This window comes from Drosophila sechellia, chromosome 3L (assembly GCF_004382195.2).
Source record: "Drosophila sechellia strain sech25 chromosome 3L, ASM438219v1, whole genome shotgun sequence".
Taxonomy (NCBI): domain Eukaryota; kingdom Metazoa; phylum Arthropoda; class Insecta; order Diptera; family Drosophilidae; genus Drosophila; species Drosophila sechellia.
The window spans coordinates 16,591,687-16,606,453 of NC_045951.1; the positions used below are offsets into that span (position 1 = coordinate 16,591,687).

At 48.7% G+C, this 14,767-nt stretch overlaps 5 protein-coding genes across 5 annotated transcripts; 2 read left to right on the plus strand and 3 right to left on the minus strand.

Moving 5' to 3' along the window:
- Positions 1-572: 572 nt before the first annotated feature.
- Positions 573-3,451, minus strand: LOC6606042 (coiled-coil domain-containing protein 6). Its single transcript, XM_002030817.2, has 5 exons — positions 3,169-3,451; positions 2,553-2,678; positions 2,399-2,489; positions 1,423-2,334; positions 573-1,359 (listed from the first exon to the last, which is right to left on the minus strand). The coding sequence occupies exons 2-5, from the start codon at positions 2,666-2,668 to the stop codon at positions 880-882; spliced, it is 1,599 nt and encodes a 532-aa protein (XP_002030853.1). The 5' UTR covers positions 2,669-2,678; positions 3,169-3,451; the 3' UTR covers positions 573-879.
- A 399-nt stretch (positions 3,452-3,850) lies between these two features.
- LOC6621484 (ribosome biogenesis protein BMS1 homolog) lies at positions 3,851-7,561 on the plus strand. The gene is made up of 2 exons (XM_032720018.1): positions 3,851-5,711; positions 5,772-7,561. Exons 1-2 carry the CDS (start codon positions 3,920-3,922, stop codon positions 7,463-7,465), a joined length of 3,486 nt encoding a protein of 1,161 aa, XP_032575909.1. The 5' UTR covers positions 3,851-3,919; the 3' UTR covers positions 7,466-7,561.
- Positions 7,562-7,629: 68 nt separating this feature from the next.
- On the minus strand, positions 7,630-10,358 carry LOC6606044 (myosin heavy chain, embryonic smooth muscle isoform). The gene is made up of 5 exons (XM_032720019.1): positions 9,816-10,358; positions 9,262-9,747; positions 8,984-9,209; positions 8,165-8,929; positions 7,630-8,103 (listed from the first exon to the last, which is right to left on the minus strand). Exons 1-5 carry the CDS (start codon positions 9,887-9,889, stop codon positions 7,840-7,842), a joined length of 1,815 nt encoding a protein of 604 aa, XP_032575910.1. The 5' UTR covers positions 9,890-10,358; the 3' UTR covers positions 7,630-7,839.
- A 106-nt stretch (positions 10,359-10,464) lies between these two features.
- On the minus strand, positions 10,465-11,094 carry LOC6606045 (putative odorant-binding protein A10). The gene is made up of 2 exons (XM_002030820.2): positions 10,795-11,094; positions 10,465-10,742 (listed from the first exon to the last, which is right to left on the minus strand). Exons 1-2 carry the CDS (start codon positions 11,063-11,065, stop codon positions 10,546-10,548), a joined length of 468 nt encoding a protein of 155 aa, XP_002030856.1. The 5' UTR covers positions 11,066-11,094; the 3' UTR covers positions 10,465-10,545.
- A 572-nt stretch (positions 11,095-11,666) lies between these two features.
- Positions 11,667-14,246, plus strand: LOC6606046 (unc-112-related protein). Its single transcript, XM_002030821.2, has one exon. It carries the CDS (start codon positions 11,992-11,994, stop codon positions 14,137-14,139), a length of 2,148 nt encoding a protein of 715 aa, XP_002030857.1. The 5' UTR covers positions 11,667-11,991; the 3' UTR covers positions 14,140-14,246.
- The last annotated feature ends 521 nt before the right edge of the window (positions 14,247-14,767 follow it).

Below are 14,767 nucleotides of genomic sequence, written 5' to 3' on the forward strand. Positions count from 1 at the left end.
ACAAGAGCATTTTGCAACGCGAAGTTGGCCGCAGCTGCGCGACAGTGTGTGCACACCAAGGTGCAGAAGTATGAAGGCAGTTTTAGGGGATATTTTAAGTGTTGCCGCACCATTTGACGTGCGTTTAACGGAAATTCGAAAATTCTTGTTAAATTCCCTTTAAATTTTGTGGTTCGTGGAAAAAAAATGTTATTTCTGAAAACTTCTTAAAGAAACAAAACGTATCAGATGATGATTGCAATTCATAAAGGTGTACTTAGCAAAATTTTTAAAACCTTGCACCTTTAATTTAAACATTTCTTGTCGAATTTTTATTTAATTTTAAATTGTTGAACTTTATTTTTGTTGGCTTACATAAACATACTTCAAAATTTTTAGGCCCACATGCGAAGGAATTGTGGGAAAATGGTTTCGACATGAATAGAATTCACCCTTTTTATAAATTCATACGATCTGGTTAGCGTGTGCTGTCCATCCTCATTCTCATCCCCTATATCCTCCATATCTCATTATTAGCTGTGTTTCACTTAACTTTAACTGGAACCGAGCGAAATTAGAAAAACATTCAAATCTTAAACATTAGCGCTAAATATTCGTTCGCCTAGGAATTCCGTTATTGAAAGGTTTTAAGAGATTTTGATCAAATAGAACATACATATACATATTAACCATATATAAATGAGGCGACTTTGAGTCGCCCTGGAGAAGCTTACGATAGTTTACTTTCTCATCTTTTGTTTCTGTGTTTTCTTATGTTTTTAGGATCGTTAAACTGGTTGCTTGCATGCGTGCGTTTTTATGAATATAGTGTTTTCGTGTGAAAGTGTGTGAATAAGTCATGATTTTTCTGTATCCCTGTGCGAGAGCTACTGCATCCTCCTAGTCCTTGCAGGTGGACGTGTCCATGGGACTGGCTGGCTGGATAAAGGCCGTGGCCGCCGAGCTGGGCGGATTGGTTGGCGTGAACGCCGACAGTGAGGAGTTGCTGCTGCTGTTAACAAGATTGCCGCTGGACGAGTTGTTCAGGCTGATGTTCATCAAATTGGACGATGACGACGAAGCGCTGGAGTGGCTAGTGAGATGGGCCAGGAGACCACCACCTCCACCGCCGGCCAAGAAGGTGGCACTGCCGCCAGCCGAATTCGACGATCCAAGGCTTAGGCGTTCGCCTCCCAGATTCGAGAGAAAGCCGCCAGCGGCATTCCCAGCTGACACGGACGCAGACGATGAGGAGCTGCCGGTTCCCAAAATGCCCAGCAGTGGGTTCGTTGAGGTCAGCACGTTGGGTGCAGAAGTGTTCAGGCCCAGCATGGGCGTTGGCAGTGCTGGCTTGATGAAGCGTTCGCTGGCACGACGATTCTGAAACGAAGAATTTCGAATTTTACAAATCTGGAAAGCAGGAATTCACAATTTCTCACTCACCACTAGCTGGCCGCAGGCATAGCAGCGGTTTTGCACCGCCGTGCCCGGACTTAGAGGTCGGCTACTCGAGGGACTGTGGGAGACGGGACTGCTGATGGTGCGTTGCCGCTGGGCGCTTACCGCCGAAGCTGCGGCCGCGGCTGCTGCCGTCGCTACAGCGAACGAACCGCCTCCCATCAGGTTCTCATTGTAGAAGCGTTCCTCGTCCATCTCCAGTGAGGATTCCGATTCGGAGAGGTGCCGGCATAGGGCTTCGCGACGCTCCACCTCCTGCTTCAGCTTGCGCTGAAGGCGAGCGTTTTCCTCGCGAATAGACTTCTCTTCCTGCGCATACTGCTGTGTTTTGATGGTAGCCTCCTTCTGGGCGGTCGCCAGGTCGGAGCGATAGCGAAGCACTTCGGAGCGCAGAATCTGGATATGAGCACTCAAACTGGTGGCCGTATCGCCACCATTGGCATGCGCGTTGTTTGTGATGTCTCGCGGCGTTGTCGGATCGGAAACCGGCTGATCCAGCTTGATTTGCAGCGAACGCTTCTCGGTCTCCAGCTTGTCCATGCGCTTCCACAGCTTGTTTACAAGAGCCTCCTGTTCCTGCTCTAGCGTGTTCTCCAACTCGACCATTTCGCGGCGCAGCTGCTCGAGATTGGTCTGCTTGTTGTCCGTCTCCGCCTGAAGCTTCTCAATCTTGCGCATGAGCTTGTTAACGAGGCACTCCTGCTCCTGCTCGAGTGTCTGCTCCAGCTTGCACTTCTCCTGACGCAGCTGATCGAGCTTCCGGGAGAGATCGTTGGTCAGACACTCCTCCTCGCGCTCGTAGTGGTGCGCCAGAGTCTCCTTCTCCTTTTTCAGGGCCTGAATCTTTTTTAGCAGTGTGTTCGAGATGTACTCTTCCTCCTGCTCGGCTTTGGCTTGCTGTAAAAGTAAACAAAGGCAAATTGAAGTAACGTTTGTGATATAACATAAAAGTTGTACTAACAATGATGACTGAGGCTTGCTTGAGGCAGCGATTCTCCTCTTGCACCACTTTGCACTTGGTCTTGAAGGTATCCAGCTCGGCTTTCAGAACCCTAGAAGCGAAGAGTTATATTATTTGTGGTAAATCTGCATTGTATTTATAGTGGCCGACTTACTTGTTCTGCTGGGTAAGCGATTCTATCCTCTTCTGGAGCTGCTCCCGGGAAACTGGGCTTGGTGGCAGCATGGTGCCGCCGTCCAGCGAACTTTCGGATTCACAGGGACTTTCCATGCCTGCAAAACTAAAGATAAATGTCCCATTGCCATTACGTTTTTTGAGCATATACATATATGTATGACAAGAAACAATGTATGCCAGTCGCTTTTTAACCACATATATATATATACATATGTGCATGAGTACATATATATGTGGCGACTGGCTGTTCTTTATTCTTGAATTCGTCTGCGCCTCGTGAGGAACAAAGAATACAGAAATCGGTCGGTGGTGGTGTTTGGTTTTGGCCCTGATCCGATGCAAAAGTTTAACCTTCAGCTGTGATTTTCTGTGCATCTGGCTTGATGCAATTTTTCGGAAATCGATAGAAGGGCAAGGTCGGCGAACGAAGGGTTTGCACAGGCTGGCAGGCCATCGCCATCGCCACCACCACCACCACCACCACCCACAGCCCACCACCGCCAGTGACTTGCAACTCACATCTGGGATTAGGCCTCTCATTTCAACCGGCTGAAAATCTTCGATTCTATCTAACAGAAACTATCTTTGGTTACCTGGCTTTTGTGCGCTTTTTCCCCTTAAAAGACTTTTGCCTTCCGCCGTACTGCTCCTCCCCCCTCTTTAATACTCCTTTGCCGACTCTGTTTCACCAGGGCTCTGTTTGCCGTTCTAGCGTTTCACCTGCGCAGGTGAAAGGATGCAGCTGCGAACGGGGTAGAGTTGAACCTTAGGCGTCTGCTTAGGGCCTGCAGATCTGAGTGCGGTACATTTTGACCGAGCCGATCGAATAAAATTAATGTCAAATTGCGAAAAATCCACAGTGCAGAAGTGTGACCGTATATGTGGCGAAATACCGAAAAAGCGCTTACAGCGAAACGCCGCAAGGTAGTGATGACACTCGAGGAAATACCAGTATAGGTGGAAAACAATAAAACTATTTTATTCAAATATTGTATTATAATTTTATTAAAATATATCAGCAATGGCGTTTTTGGTTACCCTTATATGTGTTAAAACAAAGTGCATATAACATATGCTGAATTAAATAATACGTTCAAATGCTTTAATTGGCATAAATAGTATGGGTACTTTTTTTTACTTTACTCAATAGATTTTGTAAGCCAAATATATATTTAAAATATATATATTTAAACAATATATCGTACTTTTTATTTACGATATGAATTCAGGGCTGGATGAAACCAATTGATTTGGAGCTGCTTCATAATCTGGCAACACTGGCTCCACGTGCAGCGCGTAAACAGCGGATAATTTAATAATTTGAGATATTAAAAGGCTGTAACAATGGCCGACGATGCCGGCCAGGACAAGCGAAAGCAGCACCGCGCCCGCCAGTCCGGCGTGAAGGCGGACAAGAAGAAGCTGAAGGCCAAGAAGGACTCCAACCAGAAGGAGCCCGAGTTGACCGCCAGGCAGAGGAATCCCAAGGCGTTCGCCATCAACTCGGCGCAGCGAGCAGAGAGGAACTTCCGGCGCAAGGAGGACCTTACGGCCAAGAAGCAGCATATTCCGGTTGTCGATCAAACTCCGGACGTACCGCCACCCGTACTGATTGCCGTGGTGGGACCACCCAAAGTTGGCAAGACTACGCTGATCAAGGACCTAATCAAAAGCTTTACGCGGACGAATGTCACCGATATAAAGGGTCCCATTACTATTGTGACCTCCAAGAAGCGCCGGATTACCCTGCTGGAGTGCAACAACGATGTGAACTCCATGATCGATGTGGCCAAATGCGCCGATCTGGTCCTGCTGCTCTGCGACGCAAGCTACGGCTTCGAAATGGAGATCTTTGAGTTCCTGAACATCTGCCAGGTGCACGGCATGCCCAAGATAATGGGCGTACTTACCCACCTGGACATGATCAAGAACCCCAAGCAGCTGAGGAAGCGAAAGAAGGAGCTCAAGCACCGCTTCTGGACAGAAGTCTACGATGGCGCCAAGCTCTTCTACCTTTCTGGCCTTCTTCACGGCGAGTACCTGCGGAACGAAGTCAAAAACCTGGGACGATTTATCTCCGTAATGAAGTTCCGTCCGCTGCAGTGGCGAGGTGCACATAGTTATCTGCTGGTTGACCGCATAGAAGATGTGACAAACACAGATCGCGTGCGCCGGGATCCCAAGTGTGACCGTGAGGTTGTACTGTACGGCTATGTCCGAGGAGTTCCTCTCAAGCAGGAACACATGGTGCACATAGCTGGCCTGGGGGATGCCCGCATCGACGAGTTGAACGTCATTCCCGATCCTTGCCCCCTGCCTGGGACGGAAAAGAAGCGAAGCTTGCTGGAGAAAGAACGATTATTGTACGCCCCCATGTCCGGAGTCGGTGGAATTGTTTACGACAAGGATGCGGTCTACATTGAGCTACAGGGATCGCATTCGCACAAGGAACAAGAGCAAACTGCTGAGGCTGCCGAGCAGGCGGAGCTGGTGAACAAGCTGATCGATAAGAAGGCCACCATCGATGAGCAGATGGAGCAGCAAGAGTTCCGTCTATTCTCAGATGCCAAGCCAATCAAGTCCAAAGACTTCCGCAATGATCAGGACGACGAAGAGGAGGATGAAGAGCCGGAAAGTAGTGAGAATGAGGATGATGATGGAGAGGACTCTGGTCTGGATGCCGCTGACAGTGAGGAGGAGCAGCAGGATGAGTTCGATGCGGACGATTGGCGTGGGGAGAACAGTGAGGAGGAGGAGGATGCTGAGGAGGAGGATGCTTCTTCTGGCGATGAGGAGTATCAAAGCCTGGGAAATGTGAAAACATCCAACGAATCCGATTCGGACGATGAGGAGGCTCGCGTCCTGGCCAGCAACATGAGCTGGAAAACTAACCTGGCCCAGAAGGCCCGCGATGCTTTTCTCCAACGTCACTCGGAGTCGAAAAACCTGATGCGCCTCGTCTACGGTGTTTATAATCAGAGTGAACATAGTCGTCAGGAGGCACAAGCAGAAGACGACGACTCAGAAGAAGAACTAGGTGGCCTGTTCCGGGTGGCTGCTAAAAAACAAAGCCAGCAGCAATCAGACAAGGACATTAAAGATAAAGACGAGCGGTGTTTCTTTGAGTATCAGGGTGGTAAGTAAAATATATTTTTCTAAGAATGGTCAATCTTTTTACACTTGTCATAAATTTAAGATGGTACTCGGGATTGGCTGGCGGAAGACAACAAGGAACTTATCAAAAACTGCTTCGTTACCGGCAAGTGGAAGGCCAGTGAGGATGCTGAAAATCTACTAAAGATGGACGACATGAGTGATGCAGAAAGCGAAGTGTACGGAGACTTTGAGGATTTGGAGACGGGCGAGCAGCACAGTGGTAAACCCAAAGCAGGAGATGGTGGAGAATCGGGAGAAGAGAATTCCAAACCTGAGGATTCCTCAGCAGCCAAGCGCAAACTGACCCGCGTAGAGGAGGAAAATCTCACCAAGGCCGAACTGATGGCAAAAAAATTAAAATTAAAGGCCAAGTTCGATGCAGAGTACGACAACAGCGGCGAGGGAAAGGGCGAGGAGGATAATGGTCGGATAACTGGCGATCACTCCTTCTACGATGACCTTAAAGCGGAGGCTCAGCGGCAGAGCGAGCTAAACAAGAGCGAATTTGCTCACCTGGACAATGAGTTCCGCATTCAGATCGAGGGCTATCGACCGGGTCTTTACGTTCGCCTTGGATTCAAGCAGCTGCCCGCCGAGTTCATCGAGAATTTCGATGCCAGCTATCCGGTACTGGTTGGTGCCTTAAACATGACCGAGGAGAACGTTGGCTATGTCAACTGCAAGGTGAAGAAGCACCGTTGGTACAAGAAGATCCTCAAAACAGGTGATCCTTTAATCATCTCAATGGGTTGGCGCCGTTTCCAAACAGTGGCCATCTATGCCAAGGTGGAGGACAACTTCCGTCAGCGATACCTTAAGTATACGCCCAATCATGTCACCTGCAGCATGACCTTCTGGGGCCCAATAACGCCTCAAAATACTGGTTTCCTGGCCTTGCAGACTGTGCGACAGGATCAGGAGGAGATGCGTCGGCTTGGCTTCCGGATAGCGGCCACAGGCTGTGTCACCGAGGTGGACAAATCTTCGCAGATCATGAAGAAGCTCAAGCTGGTGGGACATCCGTTTAAGATCTACAAGAAGACGGCCTTTGTGAAGGACATGTTTAACTCCTCACTGGAAGTTGCAAAGTTCGAAGGAGCCAAGATCAAAACGGTGTCCGGAATTCGTGGACAGATCAAGAAGGCTCACCACACGCCCGAAGGTTCTTATCGTGCCACATTCGAGGACAAGATTCTTCTGAGCGACATAGTCTTCTGCCGCACCTGGTTCCGTGTGGAAGTGCCTCGGTTCTATGCTCCTGTGACCTCACTCCTCCTGCCGCTGGACCAGAAGAGCCAGTGGCAGGGCATGAAGACGCTCGGTCAACTCAAGCGGGAGAGGGCAGTGCAAAATGCAGCCCAGCCCGACAGCATGTACACATCGATCGTGCGCAAGGAGAAGATCTTCCGCCCACTTACCATACCCAAGGCCCTTCAGCGGGCGTTGCCGTACAAGGACAAGCCCAAGCTGGGACCGGAGAATCCCAAGGCGGCGCTGGAGCGCGTGGCCGTGGTTAACTCGCCGTACGAGCAGAAGGTGTCCAAGATGATGAAGATGATCGAGACCAATTTTAAGGATAAGCGGCAACGTGAACGCATGGAAATGAAGAAGCGCATCAAGAACTACCGCGAGAAGAAGCGGGAGAAGATGGCTTCCAAGGAGCGGCGCCAAAAGGAGCTGCGCAAGAAGGTATCGCGGGCCATCAGCAAGGTGCGAGGAAAGCAGACTGCCTGATTTTGTTCTCGAGAGTAATCAATGGACAATTCTAAGGCATTTTGCTGTATAAAATGTAGATATAACAAAATTAAATGTTTTTAATAATTGAGTGCATCGACTATCAGATACAATGTGGATATGTGATAAGGGCTATACTTCCAGTTATATATCAAACACAAAAATGTTTATATTAAAATTTAATCAACGACCATGCGACCGGCGCTGGAGCAACTGCATCAAGGGCTGGATTCGATTCATCTTCGCCTAGCCACTGATGCAACTGCTCCAGCTGCGCCGGACACACGGGCCTCAGCTTGAAAAATATATATATAACTCAACACCGCTTAAGGACTAACTTGAACTGGACATGGGTGGAACTGATGCAGTGCACTCTAGTCCTGGCTCTTGTTGTCGTCGATCGTCTTTAGAGCGGCCAAGAGGGCATGCTTGCGACTGCCGGTCATGTGGCTACTACTGGCCGCTCCGGTCGCGATGCTGCTCCTCTTCTTCGGCGCGGGATCGTCGCGCATATGGCTGTTGCTGGCCTGGCGGCAGAACGTCTTCAGGAAACTCTCGCGGTCCTTGAAGTCATCCGAGATCTGCTTGCGTAGGCTGGACATGTTCTCCTTCAGACGCGGAGCACGTACACTATGGTCCTGCGATTGAGAAATTACTTAAGTACTACTAGTGGATGGGAATTACAAAGGCAACAGTCACCTCATCGTCGCTGCCCTGCGATTGTTGACCATCAGTTCCGTCGTACTCCTCCATTGATTCCTCCAGGGGATCGCCCTCGCTACTCTTGTTATCCATGTAGGCCGAGTATTTCAATAGACTGCTGTCGTTGGCATTCTCTTCGCTGTTGTCCTGTGGTTCCTCTTCCCCCTCGCACATCTTGCTCATCAGGCCGTAGGCGTCATCATCACCATCATCTCCAGCCGGCTCATAGTCGTCCTCGTACTCGTACTCCAGAGACTTCTGCTTGGGCTTGGCTTCGGCGGAAACCAGTCTGGACATGGTCTCCGGTTCGCGACGCTTGATAACCTGGACACTTTCCATTTTGGGCACAGCAACGGCAATGCGTGATTTAGCAGATTTTCCAGAAGATACCGAAATCTTTGCCTGGGCCGAGAGGACTTGGCTCAAAGTGGACCGATTGGCTTTCTGTCCCATCTTAGCGTGGTTCGTGGCGGGCGGCAGGACAAGCTTGCCGCCCCGCCCGCCCACCTGTCGTTCGATTTGACTAGGTGGAGTGTTTGGTCCACTCTTGTCCTCGGCACTGTCTTTGTCGAAGTCGTAGAACGATTCCGACTCCATCACATCCGTCAAAGCCGTGAATTCGCTTTGGTTGTTCTTCTCGATGGCCTTGTCCAGCATCTCCATTGACTTCTCCAACTTGTCGATCTTGTCCGGCTCATCGGTGACGCCACTGAGTTTGGTTCGTCGTCCGGAGGACAGGGGATTCACCTTGTCGGTGCCGAGCTGAAAGGCTCAAAAGTTAAAAGATGACTTAGTTTAATTACTTATAATACCCACAGTGTACTCCTCCAGCTTGCGGTATCCACTGATCTCCAGCTTGGCCTTCTCCAGCTTCAGCATCACCTCCTTGCCCTTCCTTTGCTCGTTGAGCAGTTGCTGGCGGATGTTCTTCGACTCCAGCTGCACCTTGCGGGCCATCAGCTTCATGTCGTTGTCCTTCTCCTCCAAACGCTGCTCCAGGGATTTCAGCTTCTCCTGAAGCTTTTGGCGCTCGTCGAGATTCCTAAATCAAAAACAATCAAATGGATTGAAGATCGAATTAATTGAAAACATACTTATCCTTGTTGAGCTGGCTGTAGTGCTTGTTCTGATCGCTCAGCGACAGGATGATTTCCTCCTTCTGCTTGAGCTTTAGCTCCAGAGCCTTGTTCGCAGCCTGGAGAGTGCGGTACTTGGTCTGCCACACGCGCAGCTCCTCGGCATGGGAGCGGAGCAACTTGGGCAGCTCGGCGTTGTTGGCCTCGTACTTATTGAGCGCCGATGACTGGCGATTGTGGAGCGTGCGCAGCATGCGATTCTCGTGCGCCAGATTGGCAATCTCCGCCTGGGCATCGGCCAGTTGGTTCTGGAAGGTCTTGGCGCGAAGGTTCCTCGCGGACATGACGCGCTGATGGATCTCGCTGTGGTTCTGGGAGCTCATACTGCCGGAACCCTTAACGCCGCCACGTTGTTGCGGTGGCGCCTTGCTGCGCTGGTAGATCAGGCTGGCCGACTCCCGGGAGCTGGCCGAGAATAGGCTCTCACAGCTCTTTGCCGACGCTCTAGAAAAGGGGATTTAGGGGGGAGACTTTAGATAGTGGCTACTGCCGAAGATGTGGACTCTACCCACGCCATCAGATTGTTCGCTTCCGATTGGGATGCTCTTGGGCCGTAGGACGATGCCAGCTTGCGCGGCGATACCATCTAAGACCCTGCCGCTGCTCCGGAGGATTGTCACTGGGTTAGCTCGAGAAAGCTAATAATTTTCAGAGGCCAATTCGGATGTCTAGTGTATAGAAATAGATGGAGAGCCGGCGCGAGGTGAAGTCGAAATGTAACTGAAAACCAAGTGCCTGCTACTGTGGTTACGACTGGATGTTTGATGTCTATTGTTTATTGTTTGCTCCGCCGACTGCTGCGTTGTTGGGGCTGAATCCGGAATCGGGGCTCCTAGGAACTGGTTGCCATGACGCCTCCGATTGCTTGTCTATCGAATTGGGGAATCGAGACAACTGGTATTCATTTTCAAACGATTCTGCTTTCAAACTAGAAATGATTTCTTATACTATTTTAAATTTAGTTGTACTTTTGTATATTTATTTAACATTATAGCAATTTGTTCCTCATTAAATCAAAATGAAACCTTAAAGGTTTCCTTTTTTAAACTTTTTTTTTAACAAATTATATCTGTAACTATTCATTTAAGTTGTTTAACTTATGTCAAGTAATTTAAATTTCATAGATACTTACGGCATGGATACTTTCAAAAAGGCCAAATGTTGAAGCTTCTCTGCAGTTTATTCGTTAATTAAAGCAAAATAAAATCACTTAAGATAACAACGACGTAAAATAGAGTTTGATTAAGGCTCCTCATTGGCCTTGGACTTCATTTCCTGGTATTTGATGCGGTAGGTTCCCTCGGGATCGTAGATCTTCTCTAGACGCTCCCAGTCGGTGGGTCGGTTGTCGATGAGATGACGGGTCACCTTTTCAGCACCATACCGCTGCTTCTCCGTGCACTTGGTGCAATCGGTTTGGATGGCGTCGGGTAGGATCTCTACAAGAGATTGGGTATTACAGAGAATTATTGAATTGGGCTTCAAACATACCCTTCAACATTTTGGCATCGGGAGTGCAAGGACCTGTGCCCTCCAGGCACTTTATGTAGTTGATCAACAGTCGTTCTTGGTTAAGGATCTCCTCCAGATCGACGTTGTCGAACTTATCGTCGTAGGCTTGTTCCACCATCCTTTCCATCATTGGTGACGGCGACGTGGCCGGCGGATGGGGTAGTCCTTCCACTTGGAAACAGGTGGTGCACATCAGTGCCACCACCAACGAAAAGTGCCCCATGGCACGACGGAAACCGGGCTGTCCCATTTTCGAATCGATCGTATGCTGTTAACCGTATTAGCAATCCGGGCTTTTATACAGGCCTCCGTTTGGAATTACACTGCGTGTCTACGTTCAATTTTACCACTTACCAATTGGGCTCAAATTAAGTCAATTTAATTTGATTACCTTGAGCCCATCAACAGGCAAATGCGGCAGTGGCTTATTTTCTAAAGAAATTAAAAAAAAAATATTCTGTGCTATGCAGTTTTTTTTGTGTGATATAAAAATAAAATATCTAATGAGTGAGCAATAAATAAATATAGGCCTTTGTGTGATAGTAAGAAATGTCAGCGTTCATCAAGATTTATCAAGATATCAAGATTTATTATATACTGTAAATAATGCCCTAACTTTTGAGTACAATTTTAATTGGTAATTGTATTTCAATAAAAATCTTTCGGTAAAGATTTTAAAATATTATTTTAAACTAAAAAGGCATCCCATTAAATCAACACTGCTTCGCGCCCATAAATTTAATTCTAATGGTGTAATCTGAAACAGCAATCGAAAATATGCCTTTTTCCATCTGGTTATACCGATCAACGAAATAATCGATAGCGATTTGGAAAACCAAGTCTGAGATATATCGATACCAGCGCGAGTGGGTAAACCAGTCGGTTCGGCGCTTTCTTTTTCAATGGACTGAATTTTCTTTAATTGCTCTATTTACGCAAGCGAAACGAATCGATGCAATTGCCCGGATCCGGAAACATTGCGATATAGTCAACGCAATTGCAGTGAATTTTCGACCCGTGGATTGCGTCACAGTGCAGAAAATGCGAATTTGACAACCATCTGTGCGCCGATCGGTGGAAAACTCTCGATTTTGCAGTGGGCGCCCCACCAAGGACGACCTAGAAACGCCCCAGACGGGCAGCAGAAAGTAGGACAGGTGACATCACAGCAGAACCATGATCCACGTCGGCGAGAACTCGTGGAATCTGCGGATCTTCATCACGGATCTGGCGCTGGAGAAAACGATGCGCGTGCGCGGTGACCAACACATTGGGGGCATCATGCTGCAGCTGGTGGATCCGGAGAATCCCAAGGACTGGTCGGATCATGCTCTGTGGTGGCCGGCGCGAAATGTTTGGCTCAGCCGAACCAAACTGACCCTGGATCAGTGCGGTGTCCAGGCGGATAGCCTGCTGCACTTCACGCCCATGCACAAGATACTGCGGGTTCAGCTGCCGGATTTGAGGTACTTGGACTGCCGGGTGGATTACTCCGTAAAGACGTTCTCGGCGGTGGTTAATCTATGCAAGCAGTTGGATATCCGCTATCCGGAGGAGTTGTCCCTGTGCAAACCTCTGGAAGCGGAGCACCTGAAGCGTAACTTCGCCCAGGTGCCGCATCAGAAGCGAGTGCCAATTGCTGAGCCAGATGGTACCACTTACCTGCAGCCTGCTGCGGACACCAACTCGTTTGTGCCCATCAGCACGTCGTTTCATGGAGAAGGCGGAAGCACGGACAGTCTGGACAAGCCCTCTGCACCGGGATCCTTCTTCTGTGCTCCTCTATCGCCGCACAATCACCGAGCCCGCTCTCCAGTGCGCGCCGCATCACCTTTTCCAGGCACCTGGAAACAGAGCCAGCTTGCCTATGCCACGTACGATTCAAGCTCCTCAAGTCTTGGAGATTTCCAGGAGAATTTGGCCAGCTCTCCTCCCACCCCATGCGCGGATGTGCGAGCTCTTCAGCTGCGCCCCAAGTCGCTGGTGGAGAAGGCGCGCCTGAATGTGGGCTGGCTGGACTCGTCGCTGTCCATCATGGAACAGGGCATACGCGAGTACGACACGCTGTGCCTGCGCTTCAAGTACTTCACCTTTTTCGATCTAAATCCCAAGTGCGACCAGGTGCGCATCAATCAGCTGTACGAGCAGGCCAAGTGGAGTGTGCTGAACGAGGAGTTGGATTGCACAGAGGAGGAGAGCCTTATGTTCGCCGCCCTCCAGTTCCAGGTGAACCATCACGTAGATCATACACCCCAGGGTGTAGCAGTGGACTCGGGCATTGAAACCTCCAGTCAGGAGAATGATAACGAAGACGAGATTGATTCGGCACTCAAAGAGCTACAGATTACGCTGGAGGGACCGGATTACGGCGGAGACTCGCGGAACATTACACGCATACCGGAGCTCTCTGACTATTTGCGTTACCTGAAGCCGCAAAGGTTCACGCTGCGCGGCTATAAGCGCTACTACTTCACCTATCGGGATCTGCATTTGCATCTGTTCAAGAACGCCGAAGAGTCGCGACGTGTTGCGCCTGTCATAAGCATCAACCTGAGGGGCTGCGAAGTAACTCCGGATGTAAACCTATCCCAGGGAAAGTATGCTATCCGGCTGGAGGTCTCTCCAGATGGTGGCCACGGTACCAACAGCGAGGTGTGGGTGCGCTGCGAGAACGAGCAGCAGTACGCCAAGTGGATGGCTGCCTGTCGTTTGGCGGCCAAGGGAAGATCCCTGGCGGATAGCTCGTACGAGAGTGAAGTGGACAGCATACTCTCGCTACTGCAGATGCAGCGACCTGCACACGGAGTTCATGTAAACATCGATCCTCGCTCTGTAGAAGCAGTTGATTATCTGTCGCCCAAGATCCTCCGCAAGCTGTCCAACAAGGCAGTCCAGCGGATTCTCGAAGCACATGCCAACGTTCGGGAGCTGAATGCTTTAGATTCAAAACTGAAGTACATCCAAGCCTGGCGGTCGTTACCTGACTTTGGAGTAAGCCTGTTCATCATCAAGTTCGACGGGCATCGGAAGGAGGAGCTGCTCGGCGTGGCCCACAATCGCATCATGCGCATGGATCTGAGCTCGGGGGATCACATTAAGACCTGGCGATATAACACCATGAAGGCGTGGAACGTCAACTGGAACATTAAGTGCATGATGATTCAGTTTGAAGACGAGAATGTGGTCTTCTCCTGCCACTCGGCGGACTGCAAGGTGGTGCACGAATTCATCGGTGGCTACATCTTCATGTCAATGCGATCCAAGGACAACAACCAGACCCTGAACGAGGAGCTCTTCCACAAACTTACCGGCGGCTGGTCCTAGTACCATTTGTTGCTCGATCTTAATGGCAACCAGTTTCAATTGTTCGAATTTTGTTAAGATAAACCACTGTTTTAACTGATAACCAACTGATAGACTCACAACTTCAATGCAATACGTGTATTTTATTTACCTTTTAACTCATTGTTAACTAATCTTGTTGATGATTTTTCACCACGAAAATCGCTTGCCAATGGCCCTTTTGCCTGCCCAACTCTTAATTAGACTTAACCGTGGCCTTAGCAATGTTTTTGTATCACTAACTCTTAAGTGTATATTTAAAATAAAAATCTCATATTAAAATTTAACTGTTTTTTTGGGTATTGGACTTTTCAGGGGAACTACTACTGATGTCATTAAAGGTCATTAAATCAGTAGTTTACTGATAGTCCAGAAATATTAAACTTGTTTAGTAAAAAATTAAAAGTTAAGTAAAATAATTATTATGTACCAAGTAATGTAAAGGAAAATTGTAGATCGAGATATAAGTTACAATAATTTATAACTATTACTACTTGAAACAATTTTTATTAATTAAAAAAGTTTTGCACAGAATTTGTATGGCATTAATAGATTTGAGATTTCAAATAATATTGCCAAAATGTATAATTTATACGCGGTATCGATTGAT

Excerpts from the sequence above, each read along its gene's own strand:
- LOC6606042 (XM_002030817.2), bottom strand. The coding sequence starts at position 2,668 with ATGGAAAGTCCCTGTGAATCCGAAAGTTCGCTGGACGGCGGCACCATG. Across the intron at positions 2,335-2,398 it reads AGCAAGCCTCAGTCATCATT|CAAGCCAAAGCCGAGCAGGA; the intron begins GTTAGTACAACT and ends TTACTTTTACAG. Across the intron at positions 1,360-1,422 it reads ATGCCTGCGGCCAGCTAGTG|AATCGTCGTGCCAGCGAACG; the intron begins GTGAGTGAGAAA and ends TCTTCGTTTCAG.
- LOC6621484 (XM_032720018.1), top strand. The coding sequence starts at position 3,920 with ATGGCCGACGATGCCGGCCAGGACAAGCGAAAGCAGCACCGCGCCCGC. Across the intron at positions 5,712-5,771 it reads TTTCTTTGAGTATCAGGGTG|ATGGTACTCGGGATTGGCTG; the intron begins GTAAGTAAAATA and ends CATAAATTTAAG.
- LOC6606044 (XM_032720019.1), bottom strand. The coding sequence starts at position 9,889 with ATGGTATCGCCGCGCAAGCTGGCATCGTCCTACGGCCCAAGAGCATCC. Across the intron at positions 9,210-9,261 it reads AGCCAGCTCAACAAGGATAA|GAATCTCGACGAGCGCCAAA; the intron begins GTATGTTTTCAA and ends TTTTTGATTTAG. Across the intron at positions 8,930-8,983 it reads GCAAGCTGGAGGAGTACACT|CTCGGCACCGACAAGGTGAA; the intron begins GTGGGTATTATA and ends TGAGCCTTTCAG.
- LOC6606045 (XM_002030820.2), bottom strand. The coding sequence starts at position 11,065 with ATGGGACAGCCCGGTTTCCGTCGTGCCATGGGGCACTTTTCGTTGGTG. Across the intron at positions 10,743-10,794 it reads CGATGCCAAAATGTTGAAGG|AGATCCTACCCGACGCCATC; the intron begins GTATGTTTGAAG and ends AATCTCTTGTAG.
- LOC6606046 (XM_002030821.2), top strand. The coding sequence starts at position 11,992 with ATGATCCACGTCGGCGAGAACTCGTGGAATCTGCGGATCTTCATCACG.